Source organism: Sturnira hondurensis, unplaced genomic scaffold, assembly GCF_014824575.4.
Source record: "Sturnira hondurensis isolate 20B ecotype Veracruz unplaced genomic scaffold, ASM1482457v3 Scaffold0008151, whole genome shotgun sequence".
NCBI lineage: Eukaryota > Metazoa > Chordata > Mammalia > Chiroptera > Phyllostomidae > Sturnira > Sturnira hondurensis.
Window position 1 is genome coordinate 268,209 of NW_028080782.1, and position 14,553 is coordinate 282,761.

General features: G+C 46.9%; 1 protein-coding gene across 3 annotated transcripts; it reads left to right on the plus strand.

The window, feature by feature from the left end:
• The first annotated feature begins 404 nt into the window (after positions 1 to 404).
• On the plus strand, positions 405 to 14,553 carry ZNF582 (zinc finger protein 582). Of its 3 annotated transcripts, none has more exons than XM_037053905.1 (5): positions 405 to 520; positions 4,232 to 4,320; positions 4,857 to 4,983; positions 5,239 to 5,334; positions 11,180 to 14,553. In XM_037053905.1, the coding sequence occupies exons 2-5, from the start codon at positions 4,312 to 4,314 to the stop codon at positions 12,499 to 12,501; spliced, it is 1,554 nt and encodes a 517-aa protein (XP_036909800.1). In that variant the 5' UTR covers positions 405 to 520; positions 4,232 to 4,311; the 3' UTR covers positions 12,502 to 14,553. The 3 variants fall into 3 exon arrangements, with proteins under 3 accessions (XP_036909800.1, XP_036909801.1, XP_036909799.1); XM_037053906.1 differs by having other exon boundaries at positions 412 to 520; positions 4,232 to 4,337; positions 11,180 to 14,552; XM_037053904.1 differs by lacking the exon at positions 405 to 520 and adding an exon at positions 531 to 732.

The following is a 14,553-nucleotide window of genomic DNA, read 5'->3' on the forward strand; positions in this document are numbered from 1 at the left end:
CTGATGACACAATCAACGACCGGGTCAGAACCAAACACGACGTACACCACTACAAGAACCACCGCACACGCAGTCACAGCCACTCACACAACCGCAACCAGAGAGGAGTGCACGCAGAGAGCACATCACACGCACGCGCACACACACACACACGCACACACACACGCACACACCACCCCCCCACCCCCACCCCTTCACAACCCAACCCTCTTTAACAATACTCTCTCCCTCGCGTCCCCAGACAGCACCCAGGAACACCTGCACTCACTTTCAGGTTCCGCCCACTCCAAAACATCGCGAGATCCGGCCTTCCCCTTCGGCTACAACCGTTACACAGAGACTACGTTTCCCAGGAGACACTGCGACGCGGGCCCAATCGCGATACGGCACCGGCGCGGCTTTGTGCGTCTGCGCCATCTTCCGGCTCCAGGCAGCGAGTCCGCCGGTCCGGAGGAGGAAGCTCAGCTGGGGCTGCGGGGGAGCGCAGCCGCGGTGGCACTTGGACCCGAGGAGGCGGCAGGTGAGGAGCCCCGGAGGTTTCCGGGCCCTCCGGAGATTTTGCGGGAACGGGCGCCGCGGCCTGGCGGGTTTCGGGCCTGGGAAACACCGGAATGTCTCGCCGTAGCATCGGTTTGTGGGTTCCCGTGCTCTGGACTACGTTTCCCATCGGCCCCGGCTGGCGCTCCCTCTTGGCGTCACGGCCCATGTCCGGGGGTCTCTGGACCCCCTTAGGTGGGTGTGGAGGGGACATGCTTGAAGTGGTTTGAGTTCCATTTTACTAATACTCTTTTAAAAAAAGAATTCGGAAGGAAGTCTTGTTCCACGAGATTCAATGAGTTGTCCCAAACGATTTAGAAGCAGAGACATATACTTGGGAATATTTTAGGTGATTGTGTTCAAAATCTGTGGGGAAGGGTTGAGGAAATCCTGGGGCGCTCATGTCGTAAAATGTTACAGATAATGCTAAAACCGTGGTCATAGGAGAAAAAAGTCGTAACACGACATCAAGGAACATTTATAAGTATCTCATTCACACGTTGCTTTCAATTAAATATTCGTAAAAAAACATTTCACACGTGTTGGGCACTGTCCCAAACTCCTCTATAAACAGCTCAAGAAGCGGTTAAATGACGTCACTTTTAACACTTGTACGTTTTCTATTCCAATTTTTTTTAGGGTGGTTTATTTTTCCCTTTTTTTCCCCCATGTGCCCCAAGGTGGGTGGGTTTAATTTCTTTTTCTGAAAATCCTGATGTTGTACAAAGGGTCCAGTTCTGAATGTCATTCATTTGTCAGTTGATGGCCTTTATCTGGTTGGGCTCACATTGATTCAACCACTCACCTACTTGTGGGCTGTTATGTACTAATTTCTGGGTCTGTCTTCCAGACAAAATATTTTGTCCGTGCAGCTTCACACACTGTTGTCTGTGCAGTGGCCTGTTTACATGGGACCTGCTCCCTCTCATTTACCCTCTGTACCCACACCCATCTGCTGTACCCATCTGCTGTACCCATCTGCTGACTCAAGGCAGGGTTCACAAAATTGGTGTCCACCAAGCCTTAAGGAGGGCTGTGGGCCTCCTTGTGAATTTGGAAGTTGAGAATGCGGGGGAGATTTCTGAAGGTGTTACATTGTGGGTGTGAGAGTTAAGTGGTCAGGTTCTGGAAAGACTTTATTCTTGGTGGGGTTGATTTGAGTCAGACAAGTTCTCTTTCTCTGGCCTCAGGACAGCCTTCCTTTTTTTCCTTTCTCTTTTTCTTTTAATTAAAAAAAAAATTGACTTGAAGAGAGAGAGAGAAACATCGATTTGTTGTTCCACTTATTTATGCGTTCACAGCCCTCCTTGCTTGATTTTTAAACATTTTTAAATATATTTTATTGATTATGCTATTACAGTTGTCCCATTTCTCCCCCTTCATTCCCCTCTACCCTGCACACCTCCACCCACCCACATTCCCCCCCTTTAGTTCATGTCCATGTGTCATAAGTTCTTTAGCTTTTACATTTCCCATACTATCCTTGCCCTCCCCCTGTCTATTTTCTATCTACCATCTGTGCTACTTCTTCTCTGTACCTTTTACCCCTCTTCCCTCCTCCCACTCCCCTGTTGCTGTCCCTCCATGTGATCTCCATTTCTGTGGTTCTGTTCCTGTTCTAGTTGTTTGCTCAGTTTGTTTTTGTTTTGGGTGTGGTGGTTAATAATTGTGAGTTTGCTGTCGTTTTACTATACATGTTTTTCATCTTCTTTTTCTTAGATAACTCCCTTTAACATTTCGAATAATAAGGGCTTGGTGATGGGGTCAAGTAAGGGCTCCTTTACTTTACCCTATCTGAGAAGCTCTTTATCTGTCCTTCCATTCTAAATGAAAGCTTTGATGGATAGAGCAATCTTGGATGTAGGTCCTTATCTTTCGTGACTTGGAATACTTCTTTCCAGCCCCTTCTTGCCTGTGAGGTCTCTTTTGAAAAATCAGCTGACAGTCTGATTTCTGGGAACTCCTTTGTAGGTGACTGTCCCCTTCTCTCTTGCTGCTTCTAGGATTCTCTCCTTCATATTAATCTTGGCTAATGTAATGATGAAGTGTCTTGGTGTGTTCTTTATTGGGTCCATCTTCTTTGGGACTCTCTTAGCTTCCTGGATTTCCTGGAAGTCTATTTCCTTTGCCAGATTGGGGAAGTTCTCCTTTATTATTTGTTCAAATAAGTTTTCCAGTTGTTGCTGTTCCTCTTCCCCTTCTGGTACCCCTATAATCCGGATGTTGGAACGTTTAAAGATGTCCTGAGGTTCCTAAGTCTCTCCTCATTTTTTTGAATTCTCATTTCTTCATTCTTTTCTGTTTGGTTGTTTCTTCCTTCTAGTTCACTCCATTAATTCCCAGTTTCCTTCCCATCACTATTGGTTCCTTGTGCATTTTCCTTCATTTCACTTAGTGTAGCCTTCATTTTTTCATCTAATTTGTGACCAAATTCAACCAGTTCTGTGAGCATCCTGATCACCAGTGCTTTGAACTGTGTATCTGATAGGTTGGCTATCTCTTGGTCCCTTAGTTGTATTATTTCTGGAGCTTTGATCTGTTCTTCTGTTTGAGCCACAATGTTTTGGTCTTGTTGCCCCTTCATACAGTCAGGGGTGGAGCCTTAGGTGTTCACCAGGGCAGGGCAACCTGGGTTGTGACGCTGCATGTGGGGACATGGCCCAGGAGGGAACAGTGGCTCTTGCTTTGCTCTCTGTTGGACCTCAGTTCCTTCCACTGCTCCCCACAAGCAAACTGGGCCTTTCTGGTGCTGATTCCCATGTGGGAATCAGGCTTATGTGTGTTCTAGGACCCTGTGGGTCTCCCCAATGAATTCTGCGATGCTGGGAGTTTCTCCCCGTGCCTCAACCCCCCCAGGTGTTTTCAGCTGGTGTTCTGAGGCTTTCTTTCCCAGCACTGGGACCCTGGGTTGCTCGGTCTGTCTTGCTCCCCAGTTATCTGCACACGAATGTGGGACCTTCACCTGGTCAGCCAGCCCCCTTGTGTGCAGTGCCTTGCTTCACAATTGCCACCTTGCTGCATCTGCCTGTTGGCACTGTGCACCTGGGGTCTGCCAACTGCCACCTGCACACCCAGGGTCCGCCCTCTGCTGTCTTGTGCACCTGGGGTGCCTTGTACGCCCAGTGTCACTGCTTCTTGTGCTGCCACCCTTCCTACCGGTCTGGATGAATGTCTGTTTCACCTCCTTGACTGTCCAACTTCCATACAGTTCAATTTTGTCAGTTCTGGTTGTTATTTTTCTGAATTTTTGTTGTCCTTATTTTGGTTGTGGGAGGAGGCACAGTGTGTCTTCCTACACCTCCATCTTGGCTGGAAGTCTCCCATTGGTTGATTCTTGTATGTTCTCTGACCGGGGATCAAATCCACAATCTTGGTGTATCGGGACGACACTCTACCCAACACCATGTGGTGTCTGTCACTCGACCAGGTCTGAGTATCCCCATCCCAGGTTTCTATCAGTGACGAGGTGGAATTCTCTGGGTATTTAGGGGAAATGGGAAAGGCTCTTGGTTCCCTGTCTGTCCCTGCAGCAGCTAAAACGGAGTTTTTTGAAATTGGGTGAGAGCCACAGTTTGTCCCAACTCCCTCTAATTTGCCGGTAGGTGGGTGTTCAGGGGATGGGGACTTGCACCTGTGGCGTTCTAGGGGGTGCAAGGCAAGCCTGGTCTCTCATGTTTGCTGTTTTTTCCCCCAGTTCTGCCGTCTCAGGACTCTGCTCTTCCCCAAGAGAGGAGCCTGGAGGAGGCCTCATCAGCCCATGAAATTCTGAAAGTCATGTCCATCGTGAGTTTTAAGATCATGTAAATACTTGCTTTCCTTATCCTGAACCTTCCTTCACGCTCAGTTTCCATCCAAGAATCTGGTTGTCAGAGCTTCCCATTTTCAGGAGTAAGAGGACCGGGCAGCTAGTATCTGCTCCCATTGCCTCTTCTGTCAAAAAACATTTTGTTTGGGTGGTTTTGTTTTGTTTTTGTTTTTGTTTAATTCCATAAAAAGCTGAAATTCTAGGTGTCACGTGGAGAATTCAGTACATGCCGAGGACAGAGCAACTCACAGTTGGGAAAACTCCAGTTAGCTGGATTTTCATTTTCATCCCAGATCTGTGTACCTGAGCTTTTGTTTGTAGTAAAAAGGGACATTCGAGGACCCCTGTTCGTGCCCTTGTTCTCCTGCCGTCTGCCCGCAGCGGAGGCCTCCAGCCCCAGTTGTCTTTTCCACCAGCACGTCCGACTCCTGCAGGGACCTCCTGCTTCGCCTCTCATCCCACAGGGAGACGCTTCTGTGATGTACACACGTAACACACCTGCCTGTCGTTGCAGGGGTCAGACTTGTTCAGGGATGTGGCCGTTGTCTTCTCCCGAGAAGAGTGGGAGGGGCTGACGCCTGCTCAGAGAGACCTGTACAGGGACGTCATGTTGGAGATCTACAGTATCCTGCTCTCGCTGGGTAAGGGCTCCTGCTCTGGGGGTTTGCAGGGCACCGTTGGGCAAGGCTGTTCCTTCCTTGTCAGTTTTGGGTCACCCTTCGAGTGGTTAAAGGGCAGCTCCGTGGGCTGAAGTTACATTGTCCCCAGCCCTGAGGTAACTGTCACATCTTCCCCTGTCCCTTCCTGCAACGGCCTCTTGTTCTGATAACCAGGCCCTAGATCCAAATTCTGGGCCCTGCCACATAACCGGGTGTCATGTTCTTTCTCGGGTCCAGATCTTGCCATTTCCAAACCTGATGTGATCTCCTTCCTGGAGCAAGGCAAGGAGCCCTGGAGGGTGGAGGAGGCAGCGACCGGAGGCCTGTGCCCAGGTGAGTGGGGCACGAGCGGGAGGAAGGAAGCCACGACAGAAAACTGTCCGGCTGGTCAGCGAGGAAGCAGGCCCTTGGAGGTAGAAAATGTTTCCTCCAAGAACCCAGTGGCCAGGTCCCAGCTGTCTTCTCTGGCAGTTTGTCAGCAACATTCGACAAATGTGGTTTCCTTCCTGAAGCATTTGTGTGTTTAGGTCATCAGTGCCTCTCATCACTGTGCTCGTTGAACCACCTTCAGCCTCCTCTCTCAGATCTTCTCACCGTCCCTGGATGTCGGGCTCAGATGTGGGCCGCCTCCTTCCTGTTCATTCCCACTCCTCAGGACCCTCTCTGCCACCATGCTGAACACCGTGCATACTTGGCCTGTCCAGTGTGGTGCCACTGTATGGTCATTGACATTTATTTATTTATTTATTTTTAAAGATTGTACTTACTTATTTTTAGAGAGAGGGGAAAGGAGTGAGAAAGAGAGAGAGAAACATCAGTGTGTCATTGCCTCTCACACTCCCTGCACCGGGGACCTGGCCCACAACCCAGGCCTGTGCCCTGACTGGGAATTGAACTGGTGACCCCTTGGTTCACAGGCCAGCGCTCAGTACACTGAGCCACACCAGCCAGGGCTGATATTTAAATTAAGTACAATGAAATACATTTAAAACTTTAGTACCTCAGTTGCAACTACCATATTTCAAATGTTCAGGAGCCACTTTCTGGCTCATGGCCACTGTATTGGACAACACAGATACCTAAGATCTCTATGACTGCAGAAAGTTCTGGCAGAGAACACATACGGAGACAGATTTGTGTCTCCCTCACAGTCCAGCGACTAGTGTCCAGCTGCCTCTGGTTGTGGCCCCAGGGCGTTCACCAAGCCAAAGGGACCAAGTCCCAAAAGGAGTCTCTGAGCCACCCGACAGGTCTGCTCTTGCCTGTTGCACATTTTGGTAACTGGGCACCTGATTCTTCAGTTTGCTCAAGTCAGAAACTCTTGATGCACCCTGGCCGGGTGGCTCAGTTGGTTGAGGCATCTTCTGGTACGCCAGGAGGTTCCGGGGTCGATCCCTAGTCAGGGCTCACACAGGAGGCAACCAGTTGATGTTTTTTTTTTCTCTCTCTCCCCCTTCCTCCCTCTCTAAAATCAATAAGCATGTCCTCGGGTAAGGGTTCAAAAAATACTCCTGATGCATCCTTGTCTTTTCTCTCCCACACAGTTATTTAGTCTGTCCGCAAATCCTGTTCTCTCTACTTCCAAATCTGCCCAGAATTCAAGCACTGGTGACCAGCACCCCTGCCACCCCCCCCCACCCCCGTCAGCTTTGGCTTGGACTGTTGCAGTATCCCGCTCCCCGTCCCTCTGCTCCCACTCGTGTCTCTTCAGGAGGGCGAATTACATCTCTGCTTAGAACCTGTCAAAGGCTTTGCATCTCTCTCGAGAGAATCTCCAGAATCCACAGCAAGGCCTAGAAGGCTCTGTCTGTGCTGTTCAGTAGAGTACCCACCAGTCACATGGGCTATTCAGATTTTTATTTTAACTAAAATTAAGTCAAATGTACCCCAGTTGGGTAGATCCGTTGGCTAGAGTGTCATCCCAGGATGCCAAGGTTGTGGGTTCCATCCCTGGTCAGGGCACGTACAAGAGTCACCCAATGAATACATGAACAAGTGGAAGAACAAATAGATGTTTCTCTCTCTCTCTTGCCTCCCTTTCCCTCTCCCCCTCCCTTTTTCTCTGAAATCAATACATCAAAATTTTAAAAGTAAAATACAGAATTCTGCAGTGGCACCAGCTACATCTCAGAGACACAGGAGCCGTGCATAGCTAGTGGCTACTGTGTTGGACCATGCAGAATGGAACGTTTTCAGTGTCACAGAAAGTTCTGTTGGACCGTGTTGCTCTTTGGTCTCCTCCCCTCTGACTTCCTCTCTTGTCACGCGCCCCATCGCTCCGTTGGTTACAGCTGCACGAGCCTCTTTCCTGCCCCATCCACATAGGGGGTGGCAAGTGTTTTCTTTCAAGGGCCAGACAATGGCCTTTTCAAGCTGGCGGGCCATGTGGTCTGTGGCGCAGCTCCTCGCCTCTGCTGTGGTAGCTTGTACCCTGGCTTTGACACAGCTGGCACATTTCTGCCTTCGCCCGTGTTTTTGCTGTCCCCCCTGCCCAGGGGGCTCCTGCCGGGGAAGGAGCATTTCTCAGCCTCAGCAAGGTTGACATTTCCTGCGGGATTGTTCTTTACCGCGGGGGCCGTCCTGTGCACTGTGGGGCGGTGAGCCGCTCCCTGGCCTCTACTTACTACAGCCCTGCCCTCGGTGGTGACCACCAAAAACGTCTCCAGATATTGCCAAGTGTCCCAGAGGGGGTAAAAGCTTCCGTGATTGAAGACCAAGGTCACAATGTAACATAACACCAAAAACGTATCGATAAACAGTTTTCACAACATACAACATATTGTAAGAGAATTTCACATGGAGGACAAGGAACTAAGGCTCCCAGGCGTGGTGGGTTCTTCCGCAAGGAAGTCGGGGGAGAGGCAGTCTTACGGACTGAGCCCTTTACCTATGGGGTCTGACGCTGTCTGTGGGAAGTGTCAAAATTGACTTAACTTTCTAAGACACCAGGGAACTGGAGAACTGCTTTGCGTGAGGGTAAAACGACAAACGGGTGGTGACCTGAAGTGTCAGAAGTGAAGAGTGGCATTGAGAGGCTCCCCAAAAGGCCCCCCGTACCCGTTACATGGTCACTCCTCATTCTTCTCCCCCGCACCCCCCAGCCCCGACAACCACTAATCTGTCAATAGATCTACTTACTCTGGAGATTTTACATCAGTGGANCCAGGCGTGGTGGGTTCTTCCGCAAGGAAGTCGGGGGAGAGGCAGTCTTACGGACTGAGCCCTTTTTACCTATGGGGTCTGACGCTGTCTGTGGGAAGTGTCAAAATTGACTTAACTTTCTAGGACACCAGGGAACTGGAGAACTACTTTGCGTGAGGGTAAAACGACAAACGGGTGGTGACCTGAAGTGTCAGAAGTGAAGAGTGGCATTGAGAGGCTCCCCAAAAGGCCCCCCGTACCCCTTACATGGTCACTCCTCATTCTTCTCCCCCGCACCCCCCAGCCCCGACAACCACTAATCTGTCAATAGATCTACTTACTCTGGAGATTTTACATCAGTGGAACCGTACACTTTGTGGCCTTTTGCGTCTGGGTTCTTTTTACCCAGCATAATGTCCTTATAGTTGATCCACACTGTGGCATGGGATAGGGTTTCCTTCCATGTTAAGGCTGTTTATATACGCCACAATTTTTACCCATTCATCTGTTGACAGACTGTGGGGCTCTTTCCTCGTCTTGGCTACTTTGAGTAATGTTGCGTTGAACATGGGTGTGCAGACACCTCGTACAGCCCCTTTCACTTCTTTGGGCTGAATACCCAGAGGTGGAGTTGCTGGGTCGTGTGGCAGTTCTGTAGTTACTTTTGTTGGGAACATGCTGCTCTCTCCACCTTGACCATTTTACCAACGGCACATAAGGGCTCCAGTGTCTCCACCTCCTTCTCAGCAGTGGTTATTTTCTGTTTGGGTTTTTTGGTTTTGGTTTTGTTTTTTTCCAGTAGTGGCCACGCTCATGGCTGTGAGGTAGAATCTCATAGCTTTGCTGTGCATTCGTCTAGTGGTTGGTGATGTTGAGCATCTTTTTGTATGTTTGTTGACCATTTATGTATCTTTTGTAGGAAAATGTCTGTTCAAGTCCTTTGCCCATATTTTTAATCAGGATGGGTTTTTGTTGTTAAGTTGTAGGAGTTCTTTATATAGTCTGGGTATTAACCTGTTATCAGATAGATGATTTGCAAATATTTTCTTCCATTCTGTAGGTTGTGTTCTCACTCTGTTGTTTCCTTCGCTGCCTGGTTGTTTTCCAGTTTGATGTATTTCCATTTGTCTATTTTTGCTTGTGGTGCAACATCCAAGAAAGTACTGCCAAGTGCAGTGTCATAAACTATTCCCTCATGTTTTCTTCTAAGAGCTTTATAGTTTCGGTTCTTTGTTTCAGTCTTCCATCCATTTTGAGTTAATGTTTATATTTGTTGTGAGGTGAGAGTCCTTCATTCTTGGGCATGTGGATATCCAATTTCCTCAGCGCCATTTGTGGAAAAGCAGTACTGTCATCCTTTCCTCATTGTATGGACTTGGGCCCTTGTCAGAGATCATTTGACCCACAGGCATGAGGGTTTATTTCTGGGCTGTCTGTTTTTGTTCCACTAGTTGACATGTCTGCCTTTGTGACGGTATCACCCTGTTTTAATTACTGTTGCTTTGTCATCTGTTTTTTAATTGACTTTCTTTTGAGAGAGAGGAAGAGGGGGAGAGAGGGAAACATTGATTTATTCTTTTGTATGTCCACACATTCACTGATTAATTCTTCTATGTGCACTGACCAGGGATTGAACCCACTACCTTGGTGTCAGGACGACACTCGAACCAGCTGAGCCACCCAGCCAGGATTATCTGATACTCTTTTTTTCTTTTTTCTTTTTTAAGATTTATTTATTTATTTTTAGAGACAGGGGAAGGGAGGGAGAAAGGGAGTGAAACTTCAGTGTGTGGTTGCCTCACACACCCCCTACTGGGGACATGGCCCTCAACCCAGGTATGTGCCCCAACTGGGAATCAAACTGGTGACCCTTTGCTTCGCAGTCCTACGCTCAATCCACTGAACCATACCAGCCAGGGCTGATACTCTTTATGAGCACCTTTGCTTCCTGCCCCCTGCGCCAGGTAGTTCTTGCTATAATTATTTCTCTTTTTTTAATTTTATTTATTTATCTTTAGAGGGGAAGGGAAGAAGAGAGTGAGAGAAATATCAATGTATGGTTGCCTCTCGTGTGTCCCCTGCCGGGAACCGGCCTGCAACCCAGGCACGTGCCCTGACTGGGAATCTAACCGCGATCCTCTGGTTCGCAAGCCCACGCTCAATCCACTGAGCTACACCAGCCAGGCTCCCATTATTCCTTTATTAGCCAAGTGGGTGGGTTCCTGTTACTGTGGTGAAATGGGCTGCTGCAGCTCAAGTCACGTCCCAGGTGGAATCAGGATCCATTGCGTCCATTCAACTTCTTGCTGTTTGAGCAGCAAAGAGAATTTTGGAAGATGCTACCCCCGTTAAATTGGGGTCTGATTCTCTAAACAAGGAAGCAGGCCCTTCTTTTTCCCAGGTCACCCTTAGGCAGTGGGAAGGACCAGGAGACACAGGTTCTGTTGACACCACCTCCATCCTTGGTGTTCAGCTGAAGTTCCGAGATAGAAGGCATCCCAGCAGAAGACTGTCGCTGGGTTTTTACACTTCCCGGGGACATGTGATCATAGGTCCCCATGTGGCATCACAGCCCCCAGCAAACAGATGCACCGCCGTGTTCCTCTGGCCAGATGAAGATCCAGCCACCTTCACTGTCGTTTCTTAAAATCCACTTTATTGAGGTTATCATTTATATTCAGTGAATGTAATTTTGAATACTTTAAGTAATATTTTAAAGTTGAAAGTTTATATTTCAAGCTTAAAATAATACTTAAAATGTAAAATGTAATATTTTGATGAGTCTGGACAAGTGTATACATACAACCACCACCACAATCGAGATAGAGGATATGGCTCTTATAACCCCCTCCTCCATCACCTCACCCGTTTGTGGTATTTTCTCTTTCTTTACACTCTTTGTTTTCTAATTGCTTAGCCACATTCAGGAGCCTGTAGGTATTATCCTTAGTCTAAACTTTTAAATTTTTACTGTACAAGTTCCTTTTTCTGGAAAAGGGAAAAACCAATACATTCTTGCTCTTCTGTTCCTTTCCAGTCTTGGAGTCGAGGTGTGATACTCAGGTCTTATCTCTGAAGCAGCCCGTTTGTGAAGCGCCGTCACCCGGGTGCGCGAGAACAGAAAGCCTTACCAGCTGTGCTCCTGAACCCTCGGATTCCCAAGATGACTGGGAATGCAGAACTCAGTGTGGCAGACAGCAGGGGGGTCCGGATGGACATTTCAGTCAAATGATAATTAGTCATGAAGAAATGCCCACTTTTGACCCACAAGCATCCCTTACTTTTTATCAGAAAATTCATCCTGGAGACAAATCCTATGCATATAATGATGGCAGAGAAGACTTTTGGCCAGAGGACTTCCTTATTAGCCATCAAGGAATTCACACCAATGAGAAACCCTATAAATGTAAGGAGTGTGGGAAGGCCTTTAAATATGGTTCGCGACTAATTCAACATGAGAATATTCATTCTGGCAAGAAACCCTATGAGTGTAAGGAATGTGGGAAAGCCTTCAATTCGGGGTCAAATTTCATACAGCACCAGAGAGTTCATACTGGTGAGAAACCCTATGAATGTAAGGACTGTGCCAAGGCCTTCAGTCGGAGCTCCCAGCTGATTGAACATCAAAGAATTCATACTGGGGAGAAACCCTACCAATGTAAGGAGTGTGGGAAGGCCTTCAATCGGATCTCACATCTGAAAGTGCACTATAGAATCCATACAGGTGAGAAGCCCTACGCCTGCAAGGAATGTGGGAAGACCTTTAGTCATCGGTCTCAGTTGATCCAACATCAGACTATTCACACTGGCAAGAAGCTCTATGAATGTAAGGACTGCGGGAAGGCCTTCAATCAGGGCTCAACCCTTATTCGACATCAGAGGATTCACACTGGTGAGAAGCCCTATGAATGTAAGGCCTGCGGGAAGGCCTTTAGGGTGAGCTCACAGCTTAAGCAACACCAGAGAATTCACACTGGAGAGAAACCCTACCAGTGCAAGGTGTGTGGTAGGGCTTTCAAACGGGTCTCGCACCTTACTGTGCATTATAGAATCCATACGGGTGAGAAACCCTACGAATGCAAGGCGTGTGGGAAGGCCTTCAGCCACTGCTCACAGCTCGTTCAGCATCAGCTGATTCACACCAAGGAAAAGCCCTGTGACTATAAGGAAGAGGGGAGGACTTTGCATTGTGATTCAGCTCCTGTTCAGCATCAGAGAATGCAAAGTAGAGAAACACAAGTGAATATAATAAACGTAGAAAAGCCTTCCATCAGCACTTACCCCTTGTTGATCATCAGAGAAATTATGTTAGCCAGCAACCACATGAGTGGAAGCAATGGGGAGAGCCCATTGGCTTAGGCTAATCACAGCTTTGTCCCTTCATCTCGAGGTAAGACTTGAATGTACCGCTAGTCAGAATGCCCTCATTCAGCGCTGTCCCTTCTCCCAAGTCACAAAGTTCATACCGAAGGAAAATATTATGGATACAAATTGTTTAGACCATGATCGTCAAAGAAGCAAGGACAGGTTGGAAAAAATGTCTCTTCACACATTCTTGATTCACCTTTTCTAACCACCGTGTAATAATTTTAACAATAGCCAAAAGTTTTCATTTTCTTAGAAAGTGAAAAGGGAAAATAACTAAAACAGCAGAATTCCTCTTGGGCTAACAAGGAAATAAATCATGCAGTTAGCATAAACAGGGAAGAAAAGAATAAATGAGAATCCCTGGCCAGGGAGCTTGGTTGGAGCTCCTGGTATACCAAGGTTGCAGGTTAATCCCTGGTCAAGGCACATCCAAGAAACAACGAATAATTGCATAACTGAGGGGACCAAAAATCCATGTTTCTCTCAAAGAGACGAGAGTTTTTGTACATTCCAACAGATGTAGCTGATGCCACTCAGAGGAATTTTAAAGATTTTACATATTAGAAAGGGAAAGGGAGGAAGAGGGAGCAAAACGTCAATGTGTGGTTGCCTCTCACGTGCCCCCTTAGTTTTCATATCTTCTTAGTTTGAAAATTTCGTATCTTAGTTTTCATATCTTCCTGACCCAAGAGTAAACTTAATTTAGCATATGGTTTCTTAATTTCCATGATGTTTGATTGTTTTGGGTTATCTTTTATAACGTTGCAGAGAGAAGGGGTTGGTTGCTTACCTAGCAGCTGTACCCAATTCCCCTTCTTGTTGGTAGCACCTGTGTCTTGCCTTAGAATCTGAAGGTGTCAGAGGCTAATTTCAGCCTCCTTTGCAGCTCAGGTAGGCCACTGTGTTCCAGGGACCTACTGGGCTTCTGGGAAAGATTTTCCTAATTCAGAAGAGACATATATTAGGAAGATTTTCCTCGTTTTCTGCTGTTAAACATTTTCCTATGAGATTGTGATGTCTGGAGTTGCTGCAGCCATTTTGGGATCAAGAGGAGAAAACAGAAACTGATCTAGAAACCAATTCTGAAACTGTTTCTTTGATGCCTTGTTATATAAGAAAAAGAAATCTTTATTGCTAAAGGTAATTTTAATTGGATATCTTGGAAACTTACAGCCATAAACATCCTGAATTATAACATTTCAAATTTTAGTGTGATTGGTAAATGTGGCCTGGCTATCAATACCTACTTTTTAAAATTTGACAATTTTCTTTGTGGCTAAGTACAAGATTGATTTTGTTTATGTTCCTTAACATTGAAAAAGACTACATACTATTTTTTGTTTACTTGAATACAGGGTTCTGTTTAAGCCTGTGGATTATAATGGCAAAATTCTTCATGTTCTTATATTTGATATATTGGATCAGAATTTCCTGAAGTTGAACTTCTTGGACCAAGATCGTGAATTTCCAGAGATTTTTACTTTTTAATTTATGTTGTTTGTGACTTAGCCCTATTTATGAATCATACCTTTTATCGTTATTAATATTTTATTGTGCCAGGGATAGTGATGATCAAACCCAATCTGGCTTGCTGCCTGGTTTATAAATAAAGTTTTATTGGAACAGCCGTGCTCATTTGTTTGTTGTCTACCACTGGCAGAACTGAGTGGCTGCCAGGAAGACTGGCCCAGAAGCCTGTGTTTGCTGTCTGGCACTGAAGATAGGAAGTTTGCCAGCCTGGCCAGTGCAACTCAGTTGGAGTCTCATGCTGTAAACCAAAAGGTTGTGGGTTTGATTCCCAGTCAGGGGACGTGCCTGGGTTTCCGGTTTGGTCCCAGTGAGAGCGCATAGGAGAGACAACCAATGTATATTTCTCAATGTTTCCCTCTCCCTCCCTTCCCTTCTCTCTAAAATCAATAGTCTGTCCTCAGGTGAGGATTAAAAAAAAGTTTGCCAGTTATGACCCAGTGTGATCCTCTATTTTATTACCACCCTGTGTAACACTAATAATAATGTTATCTTTGCTTCGCTGGTATGTTTTTG

Coding starts and splice junctions, on each gene's coding strand:
- ZNF582 (XM_037053904.1), top strand. CDS start 612: ATGTCTCGCCGTAGCATCGGTTTGTGGGTTCCCGTGCTCTGGACTACG. Junction 4,321..4,856: donor TTCTGAAAGTCATGTCCATC/GTGAGTTTTAAG, acceptor CTGTCGTTGCAG/GGGTCAGACTTGTTCAGGGA. Junction 5,335..11,179: donor GACCGGAGGCCTGTGCCCAG/GTGAGTGGGGCA, acceptor GTTCCTTTCCAG/TCTTGGAGTCGAGGTGTGAT.